General features: G+C 43.1%; 1 protein-coding gene across 16 annotated transcripts; it reads right to left on the bottom strand.

The window, feature by feature from the left end:
- Positions 1-1226: 1226 nt before the first annotated feature.
- LOC722722 (uncharacterized) lies at positions 1227-21338 on the bottom strand. 16 transcript variants are annotated; one of them, XR_013410217.1, is made up of 6 exons: positions 21176-21338; positions 17568-17644; positions 15221-15371; positions 13783-13909; positions 3692-6270; positions 1227-2938 (listed from the first exon to the last, which is right to left on the bottom strand). XR_013410217.1 is itself a non-coding variant. In XM_077981539.1 (6 exons), the coding sequence occupies exons 4-6, from the start codon at positions 13814-13816 to the stop codon at positions 4745-4747; spliced, it is 1692 nt and encodes a 563-aa protein (XP_077837665.1). In that variant the 5' UTR covers positions 13817-13909; positions 15221-15371; positions 17568-17644; positions 21176-21338; the 3' UTR covers positions 1227-4744. The 16 variants fall into 16 exon arrangements, 13 of the variants coding, with proteins under 13 accessions (XP_077837665.1, XP_077837669.1, XP_077837667.1 ...); XR_013410215.1 differs by lacking the exon at positions 15221-15371 and adding an exon at positions 12838-12966 and having other exon boundaries at positions 1227-1419; positions 3663-6270; XM_077981539.1 differs by adding an exon at positions 12838-12969 and having other exon boundaries at positions 1227-6270.
- Positions 21339-22347: the final 1009 nt, after the last annotated feature.

Raw genomic sequence — 22347 nt, 5'->3', positions numbered from 1 at the left:
TACAGTCACAATTATGTGTGAAGATAACCAGTATAAAATGACAAAAGATACTAACAAAATTAAGTCAAGATGTTGAGTTCGTGAAAGAGAGAAATAACTAGCCATGCTGGGCGAGATGGCTCACACCTGTAACCTGAAACCCCGTCTCTACTAAAGCTACAAAATTAGCTGGGTGTGGTGGTGCACGCTTGTAATCCCAGCTACTCGGGAGGCTGAGGCAGGAGAATCGCTTGAACCAGGGAGGCAGAGGTTGCAGTGAGCCAAGATTGTGCCATTGCACTCCAGCCTGGGCAATGAGTGAAACTCCATCTCAAAAAAAAAAAAAAGAAAAAGAAAAGTAACTAGCCATGTTAGTGGAGCACCATGGTTAAGACATTCACTGTATTGGTCCATTCTTGCACTGCTATGAAGAAATACCTGATATTGGATAAATACCTGATATTGGATAATTTATGAAGAAAAGAGGTTTAATTGGCTCACAGTTCTGCATGCTGTACAGGAAGTATGATGCTGGCATCTGCTCAGGTTCTGAGTAGGCCTCAGGAAACTTATAATGATTGCAGAAGGCAAAGTGGGAGCAGGCACTTCACATGACCAGAGCAGGAGGAAGAGAGAGGGGGAGGTGCCACACACTTTTAAACAACCAGATCTCATGAGAACTCACTATCACAAGTACAGCACCACAGGGGAATCTGCCCCTATGATCCAGTCACCTCCCATCAGGCCTCACCTCCAACACTGGGGATTACAATTTGACAGGAGATCCAGGCAGGAACACAAATCCAAACTGTATCACTCATCTTTGCAGCCAAACATGAATCCTGACTCACCCACTTACAGGGATGTGGATGAGTCCTTAAACCATCTTGGCCCTAAGTTTCCTCGTTTGTGATATGTGAATAACATCAGTACTTATCTCACAGGTTCAGTGATTACACATAAAGCACTAATAACACTGACTCTTACTCAAAGTGTAGTGTAAAGGAGAAAATAAATGCAACCTTGAAAAATCACTTATTAAAGAAAAATATATAGATCAGTTTTGGATGAGAACAAATTAAAGGGGAGGATACTGGATGTCAGTTGCCACAGTTAAAGCCCAAACCTCATGTTTCCTTGCAAGACTCCTTCAACCTAGAGAGCCTAATGGTGCACTATCACTGTCTGTTATGAAATACCCAACTGAGGTGAGACAAAACTGTGGTAGAAGAAACGTGAGTCATTAAAAGTTATGATTAAATTTTATTAACACATAAAACGTGTGAAACTTTCTAAATAAAACAGTAGTAAAACATAATGCCAGTTGTGAAACGTCTACGTACACGTGCACACGCTCTTCTGGTTCTTTTGTCTGGTTTTGTTTTTGTTTGAGGCAGTCTCACTCTGTTGCCCAGGGTGGTGATCTCGGCTCACTGCAACCTCCGTCTCCGGGGTTCAAGTGATTCTCCCCTCAGCCTCCCAAATAGCTGATGTTACAGGCATCCACCACCATGTCTGGCTAATTTTTGTATTTTTTGTAGAGACAGGGTTTTGCCGTGTTGGCCAGGCTGGTCTCAAACTGCTGGCCTCAAGAGATCTGTCTGCCTTGGCCTCCCAAAGTGCAGGGATTACAGAACATGAGCCACCATGCCCAGTCCTGGTTCTTTGACTTGAACTACCCTCTATGATAACCATTCTTTCTTCAATTTACAAGAATAACTAATTTTTCATTAATCATTGATATACAACAGCTATTGCTTTTTAAAGAAGATGATCGCCATTTCCCCTACATTACTTCTACCACACAATCAGGTCCTAGTAATCTATCACTCTCATAAAAAGCCCAGTGTCAGTCGGGCACAGTGGCTCACGCCTGTAATCTGAGCACTTTGGGAGGCCGAGGTGGGCAGATCACGAGGTCAAGAGATTGAGAACATCCTGGCCAACATGGTGAAACTCTGTCTCTACTGAAAATACAAAACTTAGCTGGGCATGGTGGCATAAGCCTGTAGTCCCAGCTACCTGGGAGGCTGAGGCAGGAGAATCACTTGAACCCAGGACATGGAGGTTGCAGTGAGTCAAGATCACACCACTGTACTCCAGCCTGGCAACAGAGCGAGACTCCATCTCAAAAAACAAACAAACAAAAACCCAGTGTCTTAACGTCCTGGGATGCCATCTCATGGTCAATTGGTAGGGCAGCAATCCTTTCCTATAAGCCAGTGGCCCTCTGGAGAAGGGCACACTGAACACAATAAGCATGACTTACAGTTTTGTATTATTCTCCACCTCTCCCTGACGCTAATTCATACAATATTAAATTTTAAAATTCAGCATTCTTGTTCTTCCAGGGAGCATGAATAGGAATGAACCACACCTAATGAAGTGGGCCCTGTCATTTTATTGATTCCTTCCGAAAGACCACAATGAAAGGCCTGTAAGAAAAGCATAAATCGACAGATCTCAAACTTCAGATGGAAACCAATAATAGTAGTGTAGCCTTTCCAAGAAACTTCACATAAATGACTATTTTATACACTAATGTGTCATTTCCACATGTCCTTTTTTCCTTTGATATATACATCATGTTATGAATGTAACATATTTTGGCCTGGAACTATTCTGCAGTTTGTAATATTTCCAGTTAATTTTGGAAAATTAGATTCCTGGTATGAATTCTATGATGTGTAGACTGTTGTGGGTGTTGGTTTAAAAAACTACCACCTTCATTATATCACTGTTGCTTGAAGGTCTTTCCATGTTTAGTACATTTTTAATAGATTCTGTATGAATTTTCTCATGACCCCAAAGACAAGGACATTTGATAAAAAGCCTTACCACTTTCATTACATTTGTGAGGTTGCTCTCCAGTATAAATCCTGTGATGTGCCAGTTTTGACCACTGGGTAAAAGATTTAGCATGAGCCAGATGCAAGGGCTCACGCCTATAATCCCAGCACTTTGGGAGGCCAAGGCGGGCAGATCATGAGGTCAGGAGTTTGAGACCAGCCTGGCCGATATGGTGAAACCCCGTATCTACTAAAAAACACAAAAATTAACCAGGTGTGGTGGCGTGCACTTGTAGTCCCAGCTACTTGGGAGCCTGAGGCAGAATTGCTGGAATCCAGGAGGTGGAGGTTGTGGTGAGCTGAGATTGGACCAGTGCACTCCAGTCTGGGTAATAGTGCAAGACTCCGTCTCAAAAAAAAAAAAAAAAAGCCTTAGCATGCGTGTTACTTTTGTGTGATTTCTCTAAAAGATGTATACTCTGTTTTTTTGTTTTGTTTTTTGAGACGGAGTCTTGCTCTGTCGCCCAGGCTGGCATGCAGTGGCACATCTCAGCTCACTGCAACTTCTGCCTCCCAGGTTCAAGCAATTCTCATGCCTCAGCCTCCTGAGTAGCTGGGATTACAGGCACCTACCACCACGCCCAGCTAATTTTTGTATTAACAGAAACAGGGTTTCACCATGTTGGCCAGGGTGGTTTCAAACTCCTGACCTCAGGTGAGCCGCCCGCCTCAGCCTCCCAAAAGTGCTGGGATTACAGGCGTGAGCCACCATGCCCAGCAAAAGATGTATACTCTGATGTCCAGTGCACTGTGAAGCCTGAATACAGCCTCTGCCACATACCTTGTACTTACATGGTTTCTCTTCAATATGAACTCTCTGATGTTATGTAGTACCTGAACTGATAGTAAAGTTTTTCCCATGCTCATTGGATTTCTAAGGTTTCTCCCCAGTACAAATTATTCTGTTCCCCAACTTCTGATCCTCAGATAAAATCCTTGTCACACACATTACATTTGTGTGCCTTTGCCCCAAGATATATTAGATACTAATATCTAATATGTAGTGAACACTACTTTTAAAACACTGCTACATTCGTTGCATTTGCAAGTATGATCTATTTGGTGAGTCCTGAGTTTAGGGCCACGCTTAAAAGCCTTGGTACATTCAGTACATTTGGAAGGTTCTCTCCAGTATGAACTACCTGATGATTAATGAAGTGTGAGCCTCCAGTAAAGGCTTTGCCACACTCATGACATCTGTAGGATTTCTCTCCAGTCTGAATTCTCCCATGATTTACAAGGTGTGAATTTTGACTGAAGACCTTGCCACACACATTTGTAAGGCTTCTCTCCAGTACGAATCCTACGATGACTTTCGAGATGTGAATTTTGACTGAAGACTTTGCCACATACATCATATTCATATGGTTTCTCTCCAGTATGGATGATCTGATGTATAGTGAGGTGAGAGGCCTGGGTAAAGGTTTTTCCACATTCATCACACTTGTAAGGTTTCTCTCCAGCATAGATTTTTTGGTGAATCCTGATGTCCGCCCATTGTTTAAACGCTTTGCTGCGTTTGGTACATTTGTATGACTTCTCTCCAGTATGAATACTCTCATGATGTCTAAGTTGGGACCGCTTCATATACGCCTTTCCACACTCATTACATTTGCAAGGTTTCTCTCCAGTATGAATTACCTGATGGTTAGTTAGGCTTGAATGCCCAATAAAGATTTTACCGCACTCATTACACTTGTAAAGTTTCTCTCCAGTGTGAGTTCTCTGATGGTCCACCAGACTTGAATTTTGAATAAATGCCTCTCCACATTAATTACATTTGTTTGGTTTCTCCCCAGAATGAATCCTGTGATGTTTCACAATTTTGAACTCTGAAAAAAAGCCTTGCCCCACTCATTACATTTATAAGGTCTCTCTCCAGTTAAGTTTGAGTACATGCTAAAGGCTTTGCCACACTAATTACACTTGTAAGGTTTCTCTCCAGTGTGAATTCTCTGATGATTTTCAAGGTATGAATTTTGACTGAAACCTTTGCCACATATATCACATTTATATGGTTTCTGTCCAGTATGGATTCTCTGATGTCTAGTAAGGTGGAACATTCTATTAAAGGTCTTGCCACACTCATTACATCTGTAAGGTTTCTCTCCAGTATGAATTCTATGATGACTTGCTAGGTTTCCAATTTGCCTGAAACCTTTGCCACATATATCACATTTGTATGTTTTCTGTCCAGTATGGATTCTCTGATGTCTAGTAAGTTGGGATCTGTAATTAAAGGTCTTGCCACACTCATTACATCTGTAAGGTTTCTCTCTAGTGTGAATTCTCTGATGATTTTCAAGGTATGAATTTTGACTGAAACCTTTGCCACATATATCACATTTATATGATTTCTGTCCGGTATGGATTCTCTGATGTCTAGTAAGGTGGGACCTGTAATTAAAGGTCTTGCCACACTCATTACATCTGTAAGGTTTCTCTCCTGTATGAATTCTATGATGACTTGCTAGGTTTGCAATTTGCCTGAAACCTTTGCCACATATATCACATTTATATGGTTTCTGTCCAGTATGGATTCTCTGATGTCTAGTAAGGTGGAACATCCTATTAAAGGTCTTGCCACACTCATTACATCTGTAAGGTTTCTCTCCAGTATGAATTATATGATGACTTGCTAGGTTTCCAATTTGCCTGAAACCTTTGCCACATATATCACATTTATATGGTTTCTGTCCAGTATGGATTCTCTGATGTGTAGTAAGATTGAACGTCTGATTGAAGGTCTTGCCACACTCACTACATCTGTAAGGTTTCTCTCCTGTATGAATTCTATGATGACTTGCTAGGTTTGCAATTCGCCTGAAACCTTTGCCACATATATCACATTTATGTGGTTTCTGTCCAGTATGGATTCTCTGATGTATAGTAAGGTTGGACCTCTGATGAAAGGCCTTGCCACAATCACTGCATTTGTAAGGTTTTTCCCTAATGTATGCTTTCTGGTCTTGTGTGAGTAATGAAGGATGCATAAAATCATTCCTATACAGATTAGAAATGCTGGTGTTGACACGAGGAAGATTTGTTTGAAGTAATGAAACTGAGGAGCCACTGGTGACAGACTTCTCAATTTGATTACATTCATAAATTTTCCTTTCAGTCTGATATCCCTGTAGTTCAGCCAGATGCGACCAAAAGCTTAGTTCAAGCTGATTTTCAACTGGTTTATTTCCTGCATTCCTTCCATCATCTTGATCTCTTCTTCCAGTGATGTTTTTAATTGCAGGTATTTCTCTGTAATTTCTTTCATCATTGTGACACTGACACTCAAAGTCATGAATATTTTGCTGCATTTCCCTGAAGTAAAAATCTTTGATGTCATGGATTTCATGTCTTTCCAACATCACTGCTTGGAATACTTTTTCTGTGCTATTGTTCTGTTTTGGTGGTGATTTCTTGATCATATGTGTAGGAGAGACGTCTACAAGATATTTAAAAAACAGGTTTTCTATTAACTATAGTTGGCAAATCAGTAGTTCATACTGAAAAAGATATTGGCCGGGCGCAGTGGCTCACACCTGTAATCCCAGCACTTTAGGAGGCCAAGGCGGGTGGATCACAAGGTCAGGAGATTGAGGCCATCCTGGCCAACATGGTGAAACCCCATCTCTACTAAAATACAAAAAATTCGCCAGGTGTGGTGGCGCGTGCCTGTAGTCCTAGCTACTAGGGAGGCTGAGGCAGGGGAATCACGTGAACCCAGGAGGTGGAGGTTGCAGTGAGCCAGGATTGTGCCACTGCACTCCAGGCTGGTGACAGAGCAAGACTCCATCTCAAAAAAAAAGTAAAAAATAAAAAATAAATAAAAGAAAGAGAGAAAGAGGGAAGAGAGAAAGAGAGAAAGAAAAAGATATTATACCAAAAATAGTATTTATACTGAACAATTATAAAATTTTCAACCATGATCTTCAAATTTTTAGGAACAGGATTTTTAATAAAGAAAAAGTGATTACATGTAATGCAAATTAATTTTAGGGAAATCCAGTTTCAAATGACCTATAACCCAAACATTTGTGTTGTGCAAACTTATGTTAACTCTAAAAAGGGGGAGCAGGCTGTACAAGAAGCATGGTACCAGCAGCTCCTTCTGGTGAGGGCCTCAGGCTACTTCCACTCATGGTAGAAGGCAAAGGGAAGATGGCATGTGCAGAGATCACATGGCAAGAGAGGAAGCAAGAGGGGAGGAGGCACCAGGCTCTTTTCAACAGCCAGCTCTCATGGGAAGTAATAGGATAAGAACTCATTCATTACCTCAAGTACAGCACCAAGCCTTTCGTGAAGGGTCCACTCTTATGATCCAAACACCTACCATTAGCCCCCATATCCAACACTGGGGATCAAATTTCAACATGAGATTTGGAGGGGACAAACATCCCCTCCAAACTATAGTGGTAACCTTATAAAGAAAATAAGTAAATGACCCACAGTGGGTAATGGCTTATACTGAAGGGAGCTGTTAGTGAATGCAAAGTGCAGAAAGATTTCCTGGCAGTGCATGGAGACCCGTGGAGCTAGGTTTTCAGCAACATAGCAGCACATAAGGAGCAGAGAATAACAAGACAGCACCAAGAAGTGGATTGACAGGAACCAAGTGAACGTTACAGAAAATTCAGATGGAAAGAAAGGTGGGGAACAAAACAGTCATGTATTAACTGAAGAATGCGACTTGCAGAACTTCAGAAATTTGTAGAAAATACAGGTGATATACATAAGAGTGAAGAAGTCCTTGAAGTATAAGAAATGAGACAGGTTTCCTGTAAAATACTGTGAGATATTTAAATATTAATTTAGTATACCAAGATGGATGTGACAAGTCTAGATAAGCAGCATAATTTTTACAAAATAATGTATGGAGGACATAAAAATTCAGTGACATTTAACCCAAACTCAAAAAGTTATGATTAGACAATTGAAAATATACTATAGAAAAAGCAATGTTATCTTCTATAACAAATTATGTCAAGTCAATGTAATGGTATTTCTGAAAATAAGGCATTGAATTAATTGTAAAAAGTATATTCTCAACAATAAAAAAAATTTTTAAGGAAAAAAAAGAAAAAGAAGTGTATTCTTAAGACAGAAAATCCCCCAATTTAGAAGCTATAACAAATTAGCCTGACACTTTAATAATATATATTAAGTCAGGTGAAACAAAAAAAACCAATAATTTAGACAATATTTTCAATATGTTCTGGAGTTTATGCAGATTTTAAGGAAACTGCTACTGAGCCACTCCCTCAAACTAAAGAAGGAAAGCTTGTAAAATATACTTAAAAATGCATTCCCCAATACAAAGCCCTATTATATTGTAGACATAAAACAATCACTAAACTCATCAAAATATGGACTGCTGATTAAATAAAAACAAGTTCATTTACAATATATAGAAATGTACTACAATAAAAGTAGCACTGGCTTAAACAAGACAAGGTACGGTAGACATAAAGAAGGTAGGCATCATTCAATTTCATAAGCTCCCTCGAGATGCTTCACAAAGAGAAGACCTACAAAGACACTTAGACTCCCACACAATAATAGTGGGAGATTTTAACACCCCACTGTCAATATTAGACAGATCAATGAGACAGAAAATTAACAAGGATATCCAGGACTTGAACTCAACTCTGGACCAAGCAGGCCTAATAGACATCTACAAAACTCTCCACCCCAAGTCAACAGAATATACACTCTTCTCAGCACCACATGGCACTTATTCTAAAATTGACCACATAATCGGAAATAAAACACTTCTCAGCAAATGCAAAAGAATGGAAATCATAACAAATAGTCTGTCAGACCACAGTGCAATCAAATTAGAACTCAGGATTAAGAAACTCACTCAAAACCGCACAACTACATGGAAACTGAACAACCTTCTCCTGAATGACTACTGGGTACATAACGAAATGAAGGCAGAAATAAAGATGTTCTTTGAAACCAATGAGAACAAAGACACAACGTACCAGAATCTCTGGGACACATTTAAAGCGGTATGTAGAGGGAAATTTATATCACTAAATGCCCAGAAGAGAAAGCGTGGAAGATCTAAAATCAACACCCTAACATCATAATTAAAAGAACTAGAGAATAAAAAGCAGAGAAATTCAAAAGTTAGCAGAAGACAAGAAATAACTAAGATCAGAGCAGAACTGAAGGAGATAGAGACACAAAAAAATCATTCAAAAACCAGATGAATCCAAGAGCTGGTTTTCTGAAAGATTAACAAAATAGGTAGACTACTAGCCAGACTAATACAGAAGAAAAGAGAGAAGAATCAAATAGATGCAATAAAAAATGATAAAGGGGATAGCATCACCAATTCCACAGAAATACAAACTACCATCAGAGAATACTATAAACACCTCTGTGCAAATAAACTAGAAAATCTAGAAGAAATGGATAAATTCCTGGGCACATACACCCTCCCAATACTAAACCAGGAAGAAGTCGAATCCCTGAAGAGACCAATAACAAGTTCTGAAATTGAGGCGGTAATTAATAGCCTACCAACCAAAAAAAGTCCAGGACCAGACAGATTCACAGCCAAATTCTACCAGTGGTACAAAGAGGAGCTGGTACCATTCCTTCTGAAACTACTCCAAACAGAAAAAGAGGGAATCCTCCCTAACTCATTTTACGAGGCCAGCATCATCCTGATACCAAAATCTGGCAGAGACACAACAAAAAAGGAAAATTTCAGGCCAATATCCTTGATGAACATCGATGTGAAAATCCTCAATAAAATACAGGCAAACAATGCAGCAGCACATCAAAAAGCTTATCCACCACGATCATGTCAGCTTCATCCCTGGGATGCAAGGCTGGTTCAACGTATGCAAATCAATAAATGTAACCCATCACATAAACAGAACCAATAACAAAAACCACAGGATTATCTCAATAGATGCAGAAAAGGCCTTCGACAAAATTCAACAGCCTTCATGCTAACAACTCTCAATAAACTAGGTATTGATGGAATGTATCTCAAAATAATAAGAGTTATTTATGACAAACCCATAGCCAATATCATACTGAATGGGCAAAAACTGGAAGCATTCCCTTTGAAAACAGGCACAAGACAAGGATGCCCTCTCTCACTACTCCTATTCAACACAGTACTGGAAGTTCTGGCCACAGCAATCGGGCAAGAGAGAGAAATAAAGGTATTCAATTAGGAAAAGAGGAAGTCAAATTGTCTCTGTTTGCAGATGACATGATTGTATATTTAGAAAACCCCATTGTCTCAGCCCAAAATCTCCTTAAGCTGATAAGCAACTTCAGCTAAGTCTCAGGATACAAAATCAATATGCAAAAATCACAAGCATTCCTATACACCGATAACAGACAAACAGAGAGCCAAATCACGAGTGAACTTGCATTCACAATTGCTACAAAAAGAATAAAATACCTAGGAATACAATACAAGGGACATGAAGGACCTCTTCAAGGAGAACTACAAACCACTGCTCAAGGAAATAAGAGAGGACACAAACAAATGGACAAACATTCCATGCTCATGGATAGGAAGAATCAATATTGTGAAAATGGCCATACTGCCCAAAGTAATTTGTAGATTCAATGCTATCCCCATCAAGCTACCACTGACTTTCTTCATAGACTTGGAAAAAACTATTTTAAATTTCATACAGAACCAAAAAAGACCCCGTATAGCCAAGACAATCCTAAGCAAAAAGAACAATGCTGGAGCCATTACACTACCTGACTTCAAAGTATACTACAAGGCTACAATAACCAATACAGCATGGTACTGGTACCAAAACAGAGATATAGACCAATGGAACAGAACAGAGGCCTCAGAAATAATGCCATACATCTACATCCATCTGATCTTTGATAAACCTGACAAAAACAAGCAATGGAGAAAGGATTCCCTATTTAATAAATGGTGTTGGGAAAACTGGCTAGCCATATGCAGAAAGCTGAAACTGGATCCCTTCATTACACCTTATACAAAAATTAACTCAAGATGGATTAAAGTCTTAAACATAGGACCTAAAACCATAAAAACCCTAGAAGAAAACTAGGCAATACAATTCATAACATAGGCATGGGCAAAGACTTCATAACTAAAACACCAAAAGCAATGGCAACAAAAGCCAAAATTGACAAATGGGATCTAATTAAACTGAAGAACTTCTGCACAGCAAAAGAAACTATCATCAGAGTGAACAGGCAACCTACAGAATGGGAGGAAATTTTTGCAATCTATCTATCTGACAAAGGGCTAATATCTAGAATCTACAAAGAACTTAAAAACAAATTTACAAGAAAAAAACAACCCCATCAAAAAGTGGGCGAAGGATATGAACAGACACTTCTCAAGAGAAGACATTTATGTGGTCAACAAACATATGAAAAAAAGCTTATCATCACTGGTCATTAGAGAAATGAAAATCAAAACCACAGTGAGATACCATCTCATACCAGTTAGAATGGTAACCATTAAAAAGTCAGGAAATAATAGATGCTGGAGAGGATGTGGAGAAATAGGAATGCTTTTACACTGTTGGTGGGAGTGTAAATTAGTTTAACCACTGTGGAAGACTGTGGCGATTCCTCAAGGATCTAAAACTAGAAATACCACTTGACCCAACAATCCCACTACTGGGTATATACTGAAACGATTATAAATCATTCTACTGTAAAGACACATGCACACATATATTTATTGTGGCACTGTTCATAATAGCAAAGACTTGGAACCAACCCAAATGCCCATCAATGATAGACTGAATAAAGAAAATGTGGCACCTGTACACCATGGAATTCTGTGCAGCCATAAAAAAGGATGAATCCATGTCCTTTGCAGGGACATGGATGAAGCTGGAAACCATCATTCTCAGCAAACTAACACAACAGAAAATCAAACAGTACATGTTCTCACTCATAAATGGGAGTTGAACAATGAGAACACATGGACACAGGGAGGGGAAGAGCACATACCAGGACCTGTTGGGGGTTGGGGAGCTAGGGGAGGGATGGCATTAGGAGAAATACCTAATATAGATGACGGGTTGATGGGTGCAGCAAACCACCATGGCACATGTATACCTATGTAACAAACCTGCACGTTCTGCACATGTACCCCAAAACTTAAAGTATAAAAAAAATTACAAAAATTAGCCAGGTGTGGTGGCATGCGCCTATAGTTCCAGCTACTCTGGAGGCTGAGGCAGAATTACTTGAACTTGGGAGGCAGAGGTTCCAGTGAGTTGAGATCTCGCCACTGCATCACAAACACAGCCTGGGCAAGACAGCCAGACTCTGTCTCAAAAAAAAAGAAAAAAAAAAAAAAAGGACCTCTCTGCCTAGTGCCATTCCAGTACTGAGTAAACAATCCCAGAAAGCCCAGCGTACTCCCCTGTTGCACACACTGCAGTCTGTGGCAAAAGCAGAACAAAAGAAATGACTGAGGCTGAAAGACTTCAACAGGCAGAGAGGGCTGCAGACAGCACCATGAGGTTTCCGGAGCCCCATATGCAAAGGAGGAGTTGCCAATGTTTCCCCATCAACTGATTAGGCCTCCCAAGTACAGGAAATGGGGCAAAACCTGAATACGTCAAGGGGGCAGGTCTATGGAGGCCTCAGCTCTGATCTGTATAGACAGAGAACTGAGCATCAGATGCAGTCAGGTACAGGAGAGATCACAGGAGACCCCTTTGACACAACCCTCCCTGTACCCCTCAGAGTGAAGAAACCAAAGAGGTCACAGAAGCCACATGACAGGGTGCTGTCCATCATGATAAAGACTTTGCCTTTGTCACTGTTTGAGCTGTAGCACCATGGAAGAGTGAAAGGATAAACTATTACACATCAGAAGAGCCCAGGGATAAATGAGGGCAAATGGAAGTTTCCATTGAGAGCTCACAGGATTTAAACTCTTTTTGTCCCATAGAACTCTTCAACTCAGAAAGAGTTACCTGACTACTAACGGTGCAGCTTCCTCTCTGTCCATTTGAGCTCTTACCTGTGTTCACACCTTTGATGCGTTCCCAACCATTTGATGTTTTTGTTATTCTCACTTCCCTCTCCACAGTCCAGGGCTCTTTCCCTTGCCCCAACATGGAGATAATACTCATTTCAGAAAGAGAGATTCCTGCTTAGAAAAAGAAAGGAATGTGATGTGCTGTGGCTTTTACAGAATCTCAGCCCTTTGTTTAGAGGAGGAGAGAGGACATTACAAATGGATCTAGAAAAATGTTTCACAAATTCACCCCTGAATGCCTCCTTCTGAATGTTTAGGGAACATGGTAAGATACGGACATCAAGCCATCCTCTAAGAAGTACTAAATCACAAGCAAAGGGATAGAAAACAGCAAAGTGGGTTTTTTTTACTTTTTCTTTTTTCTTTTTTTTTTTTTTTTTTGAGATGGAGTTTCGCTCTTGTTGCCCAGGCTGGAGTGCAGTGGCGTAATCTCTGTTCACTGCAACCTCCGCCTCCCGGGTTCAAGTGATTCTCCTGCCTTGGCCTCCCAAGTAGCTGGGATTACAGGCGCTTGGCACCATGCCTGGCTATTTTTTGTATTTTTAGTAGAGATGGTGTTTCACCATGTTGGCCAGGCTAGTCTCAAACTCCTGACCTCAGGTGATCCACCCGCCTTGGCCTCCCAAAGTGCTGGGATTACAGGCGTGAGTCACCGCGCCCAGCCCAAAGTAGATATTTTTAAAGTCTACCATAAGATTTATTTCTGCTTAAGCTATGGAACCACCAATGACATATCTTGAAGCGGGTAGATCATTTGAAAACGGGATAATTAAACAAGTCCAGATGCTGCACTATTAAGCTTTTCATCTGAGAATTAACATAGCTTCAATCTTAATTGAGCAATGCAGGGGCTCCCAAGAGGCACACAAGGTAACACGCAGAGATACAGCAGAGCAGATCCCAGCTTCTGAGGGGCATTATCCTCACCCAGGGAGACCAGGTTCCTGTAGTTCTCCAACATCACGTCCCTGTACAAAGCCCTCTGAGCAGGGTCCAGGCATTTCCACTCCTCCTGAGAGAATTCGATGGCCACATCCCTGAATGTCAACCTTCCCTGATATGAAAAAACACATTTCACCAAGAAGTTATGGGTAAAGCTATTATCTTCACACAAAAGACGAAAAGAGAGGTATAAGTCAATTTAGTTTAAATGAACGTTCTGGGAAATCCATGGAAAGGTATTTTCAGGCAAACTGTGTCTGAAAAACACTTTTTACCAAGCACATGTGGGGAGAGTTATCATCTTTACATAAAATGAGAAGAGAAGAGAATTGTACGGATTTACTGAAGGGAAAGTTCTGGCAGACCCATGCTAAAGTATTTTGGGGCACTTAGGGATGTTAGGAAGAACATTCGGTATGTCTCCCTAATTGCATTTTATTACACTCTTCTGTAAGAGCTCATGATATCTTCTAAATAAGTGTGGATTTCTCTTTCTGTAGACAATGGAAGAAACAGAGAAATAAAAAATCAACACATGGCTGTCTCTATAGTAGTGCTAGAGATTATGTTTGACACACAGTGATATTCAGTATCTAGATGCGCCAGAAGAGGTGTGTGGTCTTCAGAGATGACAATGTCCACGGTGGCTTTAAAGAAAGAAAGGTCAGAATCTAAAAAGTGTGGCCGGGTGTGGTGGCTCACGTCTGTAAACCCAGCACTTCGGGAGGCCGAGGCGGGTGATTACGAGGTCAAGAGATCGAAATCATACTGGCCAACATGGTGAAACCCCGTCTCTAGTAAAAATACAAAAATTAGCTGGGAGTGGTGGCACACGCCTGTAATCCCAGCTACTCGGGAGGCTGAGGCAGGAGAATCACTTGAACCCGGGAGGTGGAGGTTGCAGTGAGCCGAGATCACGCCACTACACTCCAGCCTGGGCAACAGAGTAAGACTCCATCTCAAAATAAATAAATAAATAAATAAAATAAAAAATAAAAATACAAAACTGATTCATGAAATGGTGATGTGTCTTCTATAAAAGCCATAGGATTGTGCATCCATACATTCATGCACACACACATACACAAATGTAAATTAACAAAGAGAAAACATGCCTCTCAATGACGTATTTTTTATGACTTTTTTCACTATCATTTTTCCTCATGTGCATTTCAGCATCTTGGGGACAGTAAAGTGTATAAGTTGTATTTAACTTAGTTTGTCAACATTATGTTATATATGGCCGATAAAAGAATGGTAAAAACATGAAAAAACATTTAAAGCTTTAACTTCAATCCCTATGAAATAGTTATAGTCAAACTACAAATAAAATTCTATCAATTTAAATTTAAATATTTAGGCTGGGCGCAGTGGCTCACGCCTGTAATCCCAGCACTTTGGGAGACTGAGGCGGGCGGATCACCTGAGGTCAAGAGTTCGAGACCAGCCTGGGCAACATGGTGAAATGGCAGGCACCTGTAGTCCCAGCTACTCGGGAGGCTGAGGCAGGAAAATCGCTTGAACCCTGGAGGCAGAGGTTGCAGTGAGCCGAGATCGTGCCACTGTACTCCAGCCTGGGTAACAAAAAAACAAAAAACAAAAAACAAAAAAACAAAAACAAAGCAAAAAAAAAAATGAATTAAAAGCCTGAACATAAGACCTAAAATGATAAAACTCCTAGAAGAAAGTGTAGGAGAAAAGGTTTGTGAAAATGAATTTGGCAATGATTTCTAAGATAGGACACCAAAGACACACGCAAGAAAAGCAAAAATATCCAAACGGGACTACATCAAACTTACAAACACCTCTGCATCCAAAGAAAGAATCAAGAGATTGAAAAGCAACCTCCAAAAGAAGGACGTGCTGAAAATGACTTAAATAATCTCCTGCTGGGCCGGGCGCGGTGGCTCAACCCTGTAATCCCAGCACTTTGGGAGGCCGAGACGGGCGGATCACGAGGTCAGGAGATCGAGACCATCCTGGCTAACACAGTGAAACCCCGTCTCTACTAAAAAATACAAAAAACTAGCCGGGCGAGGTGGTGGGCACCTGTAGTCCCAGCTACTCGGGAGGCTGAGGCAGGAGAATGGCGTAAACCCGGGAGGCGGAGCTTGCAGTGAGCTGAGATCCGGCCACTGCACTCCAGCCTGGGCGACAGAGTAAGACTCCGTCTCAAAAAATAAAAAAAATAAAAAAAATAAAAAATAATCTCCTGCTGTTAGAGATTTAGATTGTTTTCTGGCCGGGAGAGGTGGCTCATGCCTGTAATCCCAACACTTTGGGAGGCCAAGGCAGGTGAATCACCTGAGGTCAGGAGTTCAAGACCAGTGTGGCCAACATGGTAAAACCCTGTCTCTACTAAAAATACAAAAATTAGCCCAGCATGGTGGCAGGCACCTGTAAACCCAGCTACCTGGGGGGCCGAGGCAGGAGAATCGCTTGAACCCTGGAGGCAGAGGTTGTAGTGAGCCGAGATCGCACCATCGCATTCCAGCCTAGGGGATAAGAGCAAAGTCTCAAAAAAAAAAAAAGAAAGAGATTTAGATTGATTTCATATTTTAAAATTGGTGGAGCCAGGCATGGTGGCTCACGCCGGTAATCCCAGCACTTTGGGAGGCCAAGGCAGATGGATCACCTGAGTTTGGGAGTTTGAGACCAGCCTGACCAACATGGAGAAACCCCGTCTCTACTAAAAACACAAAATTAGCCCGGCATGGTGACACATGCCTGTAATCCCAGCTACTTGGGAGGCTGAGGCAGGAGAATTGCTTGAGCCTGGGAGGCGGAGGTTATAGTGAGCCAAGATTGCACCATTGCACTCCAGCCCGGGCAACAAGAGTGAAACTCCATCTCAAAAAAAAAAAAAAAAAAAAAAAAAATCAGTGGTAGAATAAAACACCCTCCCCTCACCAAGGTGTTTCTGAACTTTCCATTCCCTTCCAAATCATAACAGTTCTGGAGCCAAAAACATAGATTCATGTATGTATCTTCGAATGCATTATTAAATCAGACAAACAACATGCCAGAATTCCCCTTATCAGCCGACTTTTCTGGAATTTACCAGGTACTTGTGCACATTAGTACGTGACTTCCATGTGCAACTTCTCTACTCCTGATCCACAGAGACCTCACAGTGCATCCAGATGTGGCCGCTAAACAATCCGCGTTGCCTAACAGTCCTGACACCATGGGGCCCACACTTCATGTCCATCCATGTCTGGGTGTGAGCCCTTCCCAGGACCATGCCCAGTAGGGCCTCTTCCCAAGTTCATATCACTGGGTCACAGGCAATGGAATCTAAGTGAAATGAGAGGGACTGAGGGAAGGCACAGGTGAGTGCGAGCAAACGTGTCAGGCAGGACGCTTCAGACTCAGAAGATTTGCAACTCCAAAGAATGAAATTTCGGAAAGGAAACAGAAACAGAATAAGCTGGGCATGGTGGCTCACGCCTGTAATCCCAGCACTTTGGGAGGCCAAGGCTGGTGAATCACGAGGTCAGGATTGGAGACCAGCTTGGCCAACATGGTGAAACCCCCATCTCTACTAAAAATACAAAAAATTAGCTGGGCGTGGTGGCGGGCGCCTGTAATTACAGCTACTTGGGAGGCTGAGGTAGAAGAATTGCTTGAACCCAGGAGGCAGAGGTTGCAGTAAGCCAAGATCACAACACTGCACTCCAGCCTGGGTGATAGTGTGAGACTCTCTCTCAAAAAAAAAAAAAAAAAAAAAAAAAAGGAAACAGAACAATCCACCGAGAATATCATTTTACCTGAGGAAGAGCCATCCCTGTCTCCTCTTTCTTTCCTCTTTCTTCTCTTCTGGACTTCTTCCTCAGGCCACATGAGCCTTTAAAAGTTAATATGGAATGTGAAAAAGAAGTTATCTAATGCCTAGAATTAACACACCCGCTCCCTGTGCCACGACCATACACACAGGGAAGACCTCACCCCGTGCAAAGACAGTCCTCTGCCACCGACTGCACCAGGAGTGATGGAGGAGAAAGAAACTTGTAGGAAGACCAATAGGTGAGTCTGTAACCGCTTTCTTAAGAACCCACTCTCCTCCTAGAGAAGCCCACACGCACGCTGCAGCAGTGGGGAGCTGGGCTGGACTGAGCTCCCCTTCAGGGCGCACACCTGGCCTTGAGCAAACCTCATGCAGAGCACAGCCGCCCTCACATCTCTATAGATCCCAGGCTGAGCTTAGCCCTCAGAAATGGAGGACACAGTCTGTAATCCCAGCACTTTGGGAGGCCGAGACGGGTGGATCACCTGAGGTCAGGAGTTCAATACCAGCCTGGCCAACATGGTGAAACCCTGTCTCTACTAAAAATACAAAAATTAGCCGGGTGTGGTGGCGCACACCTGTAGTCCCAGCTACTCGGGAGGCTGAGGCAGGAGAATCGCTTGAACCCAGGAGGCGGAGTTTGCAGTGAACTGAGATTGCCCCATTGCACTCCAGCCTGGGCGACAGCAAGTGAGACGCCATCTAAAACATTTAAAAAAAAGAAATGGAAGACACAGAGCCTCAGTATCAATGCTGGACACAGATTAGAATCAGCTGGGGTAACGTAACTACTTCAATGCTGGACTCCAACCCCATTACATTAATGGAAATCTCAGGTAAAGAGGTACAAGAGTTTTATTTGCAAAACGACTCAGTACTCTCAAGTCAAACCAGGATTGAGCTCCATTTTGAGGGAGTGTGAAATAACAAGAAATATATTTTTGGTCTCTGCTCCTGGTTCCTGGGACATAGATCCTAAACCCCTCACAGAAAGGGGTGTTAGGAGAATCTTTTGTTCTCATATGTGGTCTTTGACCCCGCATCCTTGCACAAAGCCCCTAAATCCCTTGGAATTTCCTGCATGATAGGAGTGGTTTTTGTTCTAATGAGGCAAGTCTTGGTGGGCTCCTGGACACAGCTAGTTGCCAGAAAGACTAAGCCATGATTAGAAACTTGGAAATTTCAGCTCCATCATTCATTTCCTAGAGTGGAACAGGCTGAAGATTGAGTTAATAATCTCTCATGCCTACAGGATGAAGCCTCAATAAAAATTCCCGATCTATAGAGTCTGGAGAGCTTTCTGGTTGACAAACACATCTGAATGCCAGGAGGGTGGTACACCCAAATCCACAAGACAGAAGCTCCTGTGCTCAGAACATTCTCAGCCCTCACCATACATATCTCTTCATCTGGCTGCTCATGGCTATCATTTATGATATCCTTTATTCATACATCAAATCCTCACTTGATCTTATCAATAGATTCTTGGAAACAGGAACTTTAAGTGAAACGGCAACTTTTTTCCTCATCAACATAAAAAATGGCATTGAATGGCCGGGCGCAGTGGCTCACGCTGTAATCCCAGCACTTTGGGAGGCCAAGGTGGGCGGATCAAGAGGTCAGGAGATTGAGACCAACCTGGCCAATATGGTGAAACCCCATCTGTACTAAAAATACAAAAATTAGCTGGGCATGGCAGCACGTGTCTGTAATGCCAGCTACTTGGGAGGCTGAGGCAGGAGAATCACTTGAACCCGAGAGGTGGAGGTTGCAATGAGTGGAGACCGAGACACTGCACTCCAGCCTGGCGACAGAGCTAGACTCCATCTCAAAATAATAATAATAGGCCGGGCGCAGTGGCTCAAGCCTGTAATCCCAGCACTTTGGGAGGCCGAGGCGGGCGGATCACGAGGTCAGGAGATCGAGACCATCCTGGCTAACACAGTGAAACCCTGTCTCTACTAAAAAAAAAAAATACAAAAAACTAGCCGGGCGAGGTGGCGGGCACCTGTAGTCCCAGCTACTCAGGAGGCTGAGGCAGGAGAATGGCATAAACCCGGGAGGTGGAGCTTGCAGTGAGCCGAGATCATGCCACTGCACTCCAGCCTGGGCAACAGAGCGAGACTCCGTCTCAAAAATAATAATAATAATAATAATGACATTGAACAAAACAACGTTATTTGAGGACCTGCTGTATATCATTTCATTCATGACTCAATTTCCAAGAACCTATAGAAAACATTAAGCGAGGACTGACTGCAAAAAAAATCAGTAAACATAAGTAAGTGCTTCCAGCAGTTCTGTGAGCTGTCCTCACAAATTAATCAAAACCAAAGAGGGAGTCATGGGAGCCCCAAAATATAGGTCAGTTTTAAGGACAGGTGACAATCTATTACTTTTGACTGATGTCTGAAGTGGCAGCAGGGTGGGGCGGGGGGGGGGGGGCTGGTCTTGTGGGACTAAGACCTTAACCTGTTGGATCTGACTCTAACTCCAGGTGCACAGTGTCAGAATTGAATTGAATTATAGGACACGCAGCTGGTGTCCACTGGAGAATTGCCTAGTGTGTGGGAAAAAAACTCCCACACATTTGCTGTCAGAAGTGTTCCATGTTGGCTGGGCGCAGTGGCTCATGCCTGTAATCCCAGCTACTCAGAGGATGAGACAGGAGAATCGCTTGAACTTGGGAGGTGGAGGTTGCGGTGAGCCGAGGTCGCACCACTGCACTCCAGCCTGGGTAATAGAGGGGGAGACTCGTTCTCAAAAAATAAAAAAAAGAATACTGGGTGTCACAGGACAGGCCAAGGTCACCTCCTCCACCATGGGTGTCACAGAACAAGCCCAGCTCACCTTCCCACCACGGGAGGTGACTGCCTAAAGGGGCGTGGGAGCTGAAGGCCCTCCCTGAGAAAGATTTCAGACGAGAAAGACAGATGGCACCTTAGGACAGGGGTGGGGTCTGCAGAATCCCAGAACCAAGGTTAAGGAACCGGCCCCTCCGGACTGAGGCTGCAGCGCTGCGCACCAAGGGCCAACAAGGGCGAGTCTTGGAGAACCGGATAGACCTGAACCCACCTTGCAGGTGAAGGCTCTAAAAAGTGCCCCCGGCTGGGCGCGGTGGCTCACGCCTGTAATCCCAGCACTTTGGGAGGCCGAGGCGGGCGGATCACGAGGTCAGGAGATCAAGACCATCCTGGCTAACACGGTGAAACCCCCTCTCTACTTAAAAAAAAAAAAAAAAAAAAAAATCAGCTGGGCGTGGTGGCGGGCGCCTGCAGTACCAGCTACTTGGGAGGCAGAATGGCGTGAACCTGGGAGGCGGAGCTTGCAGTGAGCCGAGATCTCGCCACTGCGCTCCAGTCTGGGCGACACAGCGAGACTCCGTCTCAGAAAAAAAAAAAAAGAAAAAAAAAAGCGCCCTCCTGCGTGGCGGGAAGAAAAATCGGTAAAGGATTTTAGGTAGCAAAAGACGCGAAAGGCCATGTTTACCTAGCGCAAGGCAGAAAGACCAGATTCAGGAAGTAGCCTTAGAGGGACTTTAACCCAAAGGGAAAGCGATCCCCGCACTCTCGCAGCAACGTCAGAATTTACCTGGGGTGGAGGGCGCGGTGCGGGCATTTTAAGATCTGTAGGGATCCTCTCCAGACCCGGCGGATGGAAGAAGGGGGACTGCGAAGCGCAGATTTAATCTGGAGAGAGTGAAACTCACGCTCTGCGGCGCAGCCTTCACTCCCCGCGATCCGCTTCCGGGTTTGCAGAAAACCGCGCGCAGCTGAGACCTGGCGGCTTGGGGGCGGGGAAGGGGCGGGGTCTGGCCAGAAAGAGTAGGGCAGGGGGCGGGGCCGGAGAGGACTGAGGGGTCCTAGGGGCGGGGCCTAGGAGGGGCGCGACCGGCACAGGGAGGGGCCGGGGAGAAAACGCGCAGGGTGGGGCGGGGTCTGGACAGGCAGGGGGCGGGGCCGGGAGGGACCAAAGGAGGGCGGGTGGGAACCTGCGTTCCCAGAGCGTCCCTATCTTCTGGGTTTGGGAACGCTTAAGTCTATTTCGTGTCCTGCGGAGCAGTTTTGCTTTCTGCTTATTTTAAGTTAATGTTTCAATTTTAAGGTAAACCGTTAGAATTATGTGGGCCATCGCTATTGGAAACAAGATATTTTCGTAAGTTGCAAACTTAAATTGCTCTACTATTTTTAAAAAGTTACTGCTTTTTCTAAAGCAAGAGTTAATGTCACCGGTATTAGCCCTCCTCGCTCCACACCCCAGGTGTTTACCATATGAAAATCTCTGCAACTGTGCACAGGGCTGACTCTCTCCCTTCATTGTGAATGGGTGTAGAATATGGAGGGGATTGTGTTAAGTTCTGTTGCGAGGTGACTTGAAATTACTTACACATTCTGCCCAGGCAGAGTTTTGCATTTCACATTCTAGTTTGCATACACTTCACAGACATTTTCAGGGCTTTTTAGTTAAGCTTAAATTAATCCACATTGCAGAAACTTTCGGGCATTCAATCTACCCCAGACTGACACCCCCAGAGATGCCAGATCCCCACACCCAGAGTTGCTTCAGTCTCACTAGTAGCTCTTCTGTCCTACCTGCTGGCAGAAATAACCATTTCATCATAAACCATTTCAACTTCTGTCCCATTCGCTGGCAAACATACCTTTTAACGTACTTTAACGTATTAACGTATTAACCATTTCAACTTTCCTTTGCCCAAGATTCCTATTCCCATGGTCAGGTTGGGATCTACCCTCAGTAATAAC

Source organism: Macaca mulatta, chromosome 19, assembly GCF_049350105.2.
Source record: "Macaca mulatta isolate MMU2019108-1 chromosome 19, T2T-MMU8v2.0, whole genome shotgun sequence".
Lineage (NCBI taxonomy): Eukaryota > Metazoa > Chordata > Mammalia > Primates > Cercopithecidae > Macaca > Macaca mulatta.
This window is presented reverse-complemented; position numbering and strand designations above follow the sequence as displayed.

Coding starts and splice junctions, on each gene's coding strand:
- LOC722722 (XM_077981538.1), bottom strand. Junction 12,970..13,782: donor CAGGAACCTGGTCTCCCTGG/GTGAGGATAATG, acceptor TCTTTTTCTAAG/CAGGAATCTCTCTTTCTGAA. Junction 6,271..12,837: donor CATCAAAGGTGTGAACACAG/GTAAGAGCTCAA, acceptor AATATCTTGTAG/ACGTCTCTCCTACACATATG.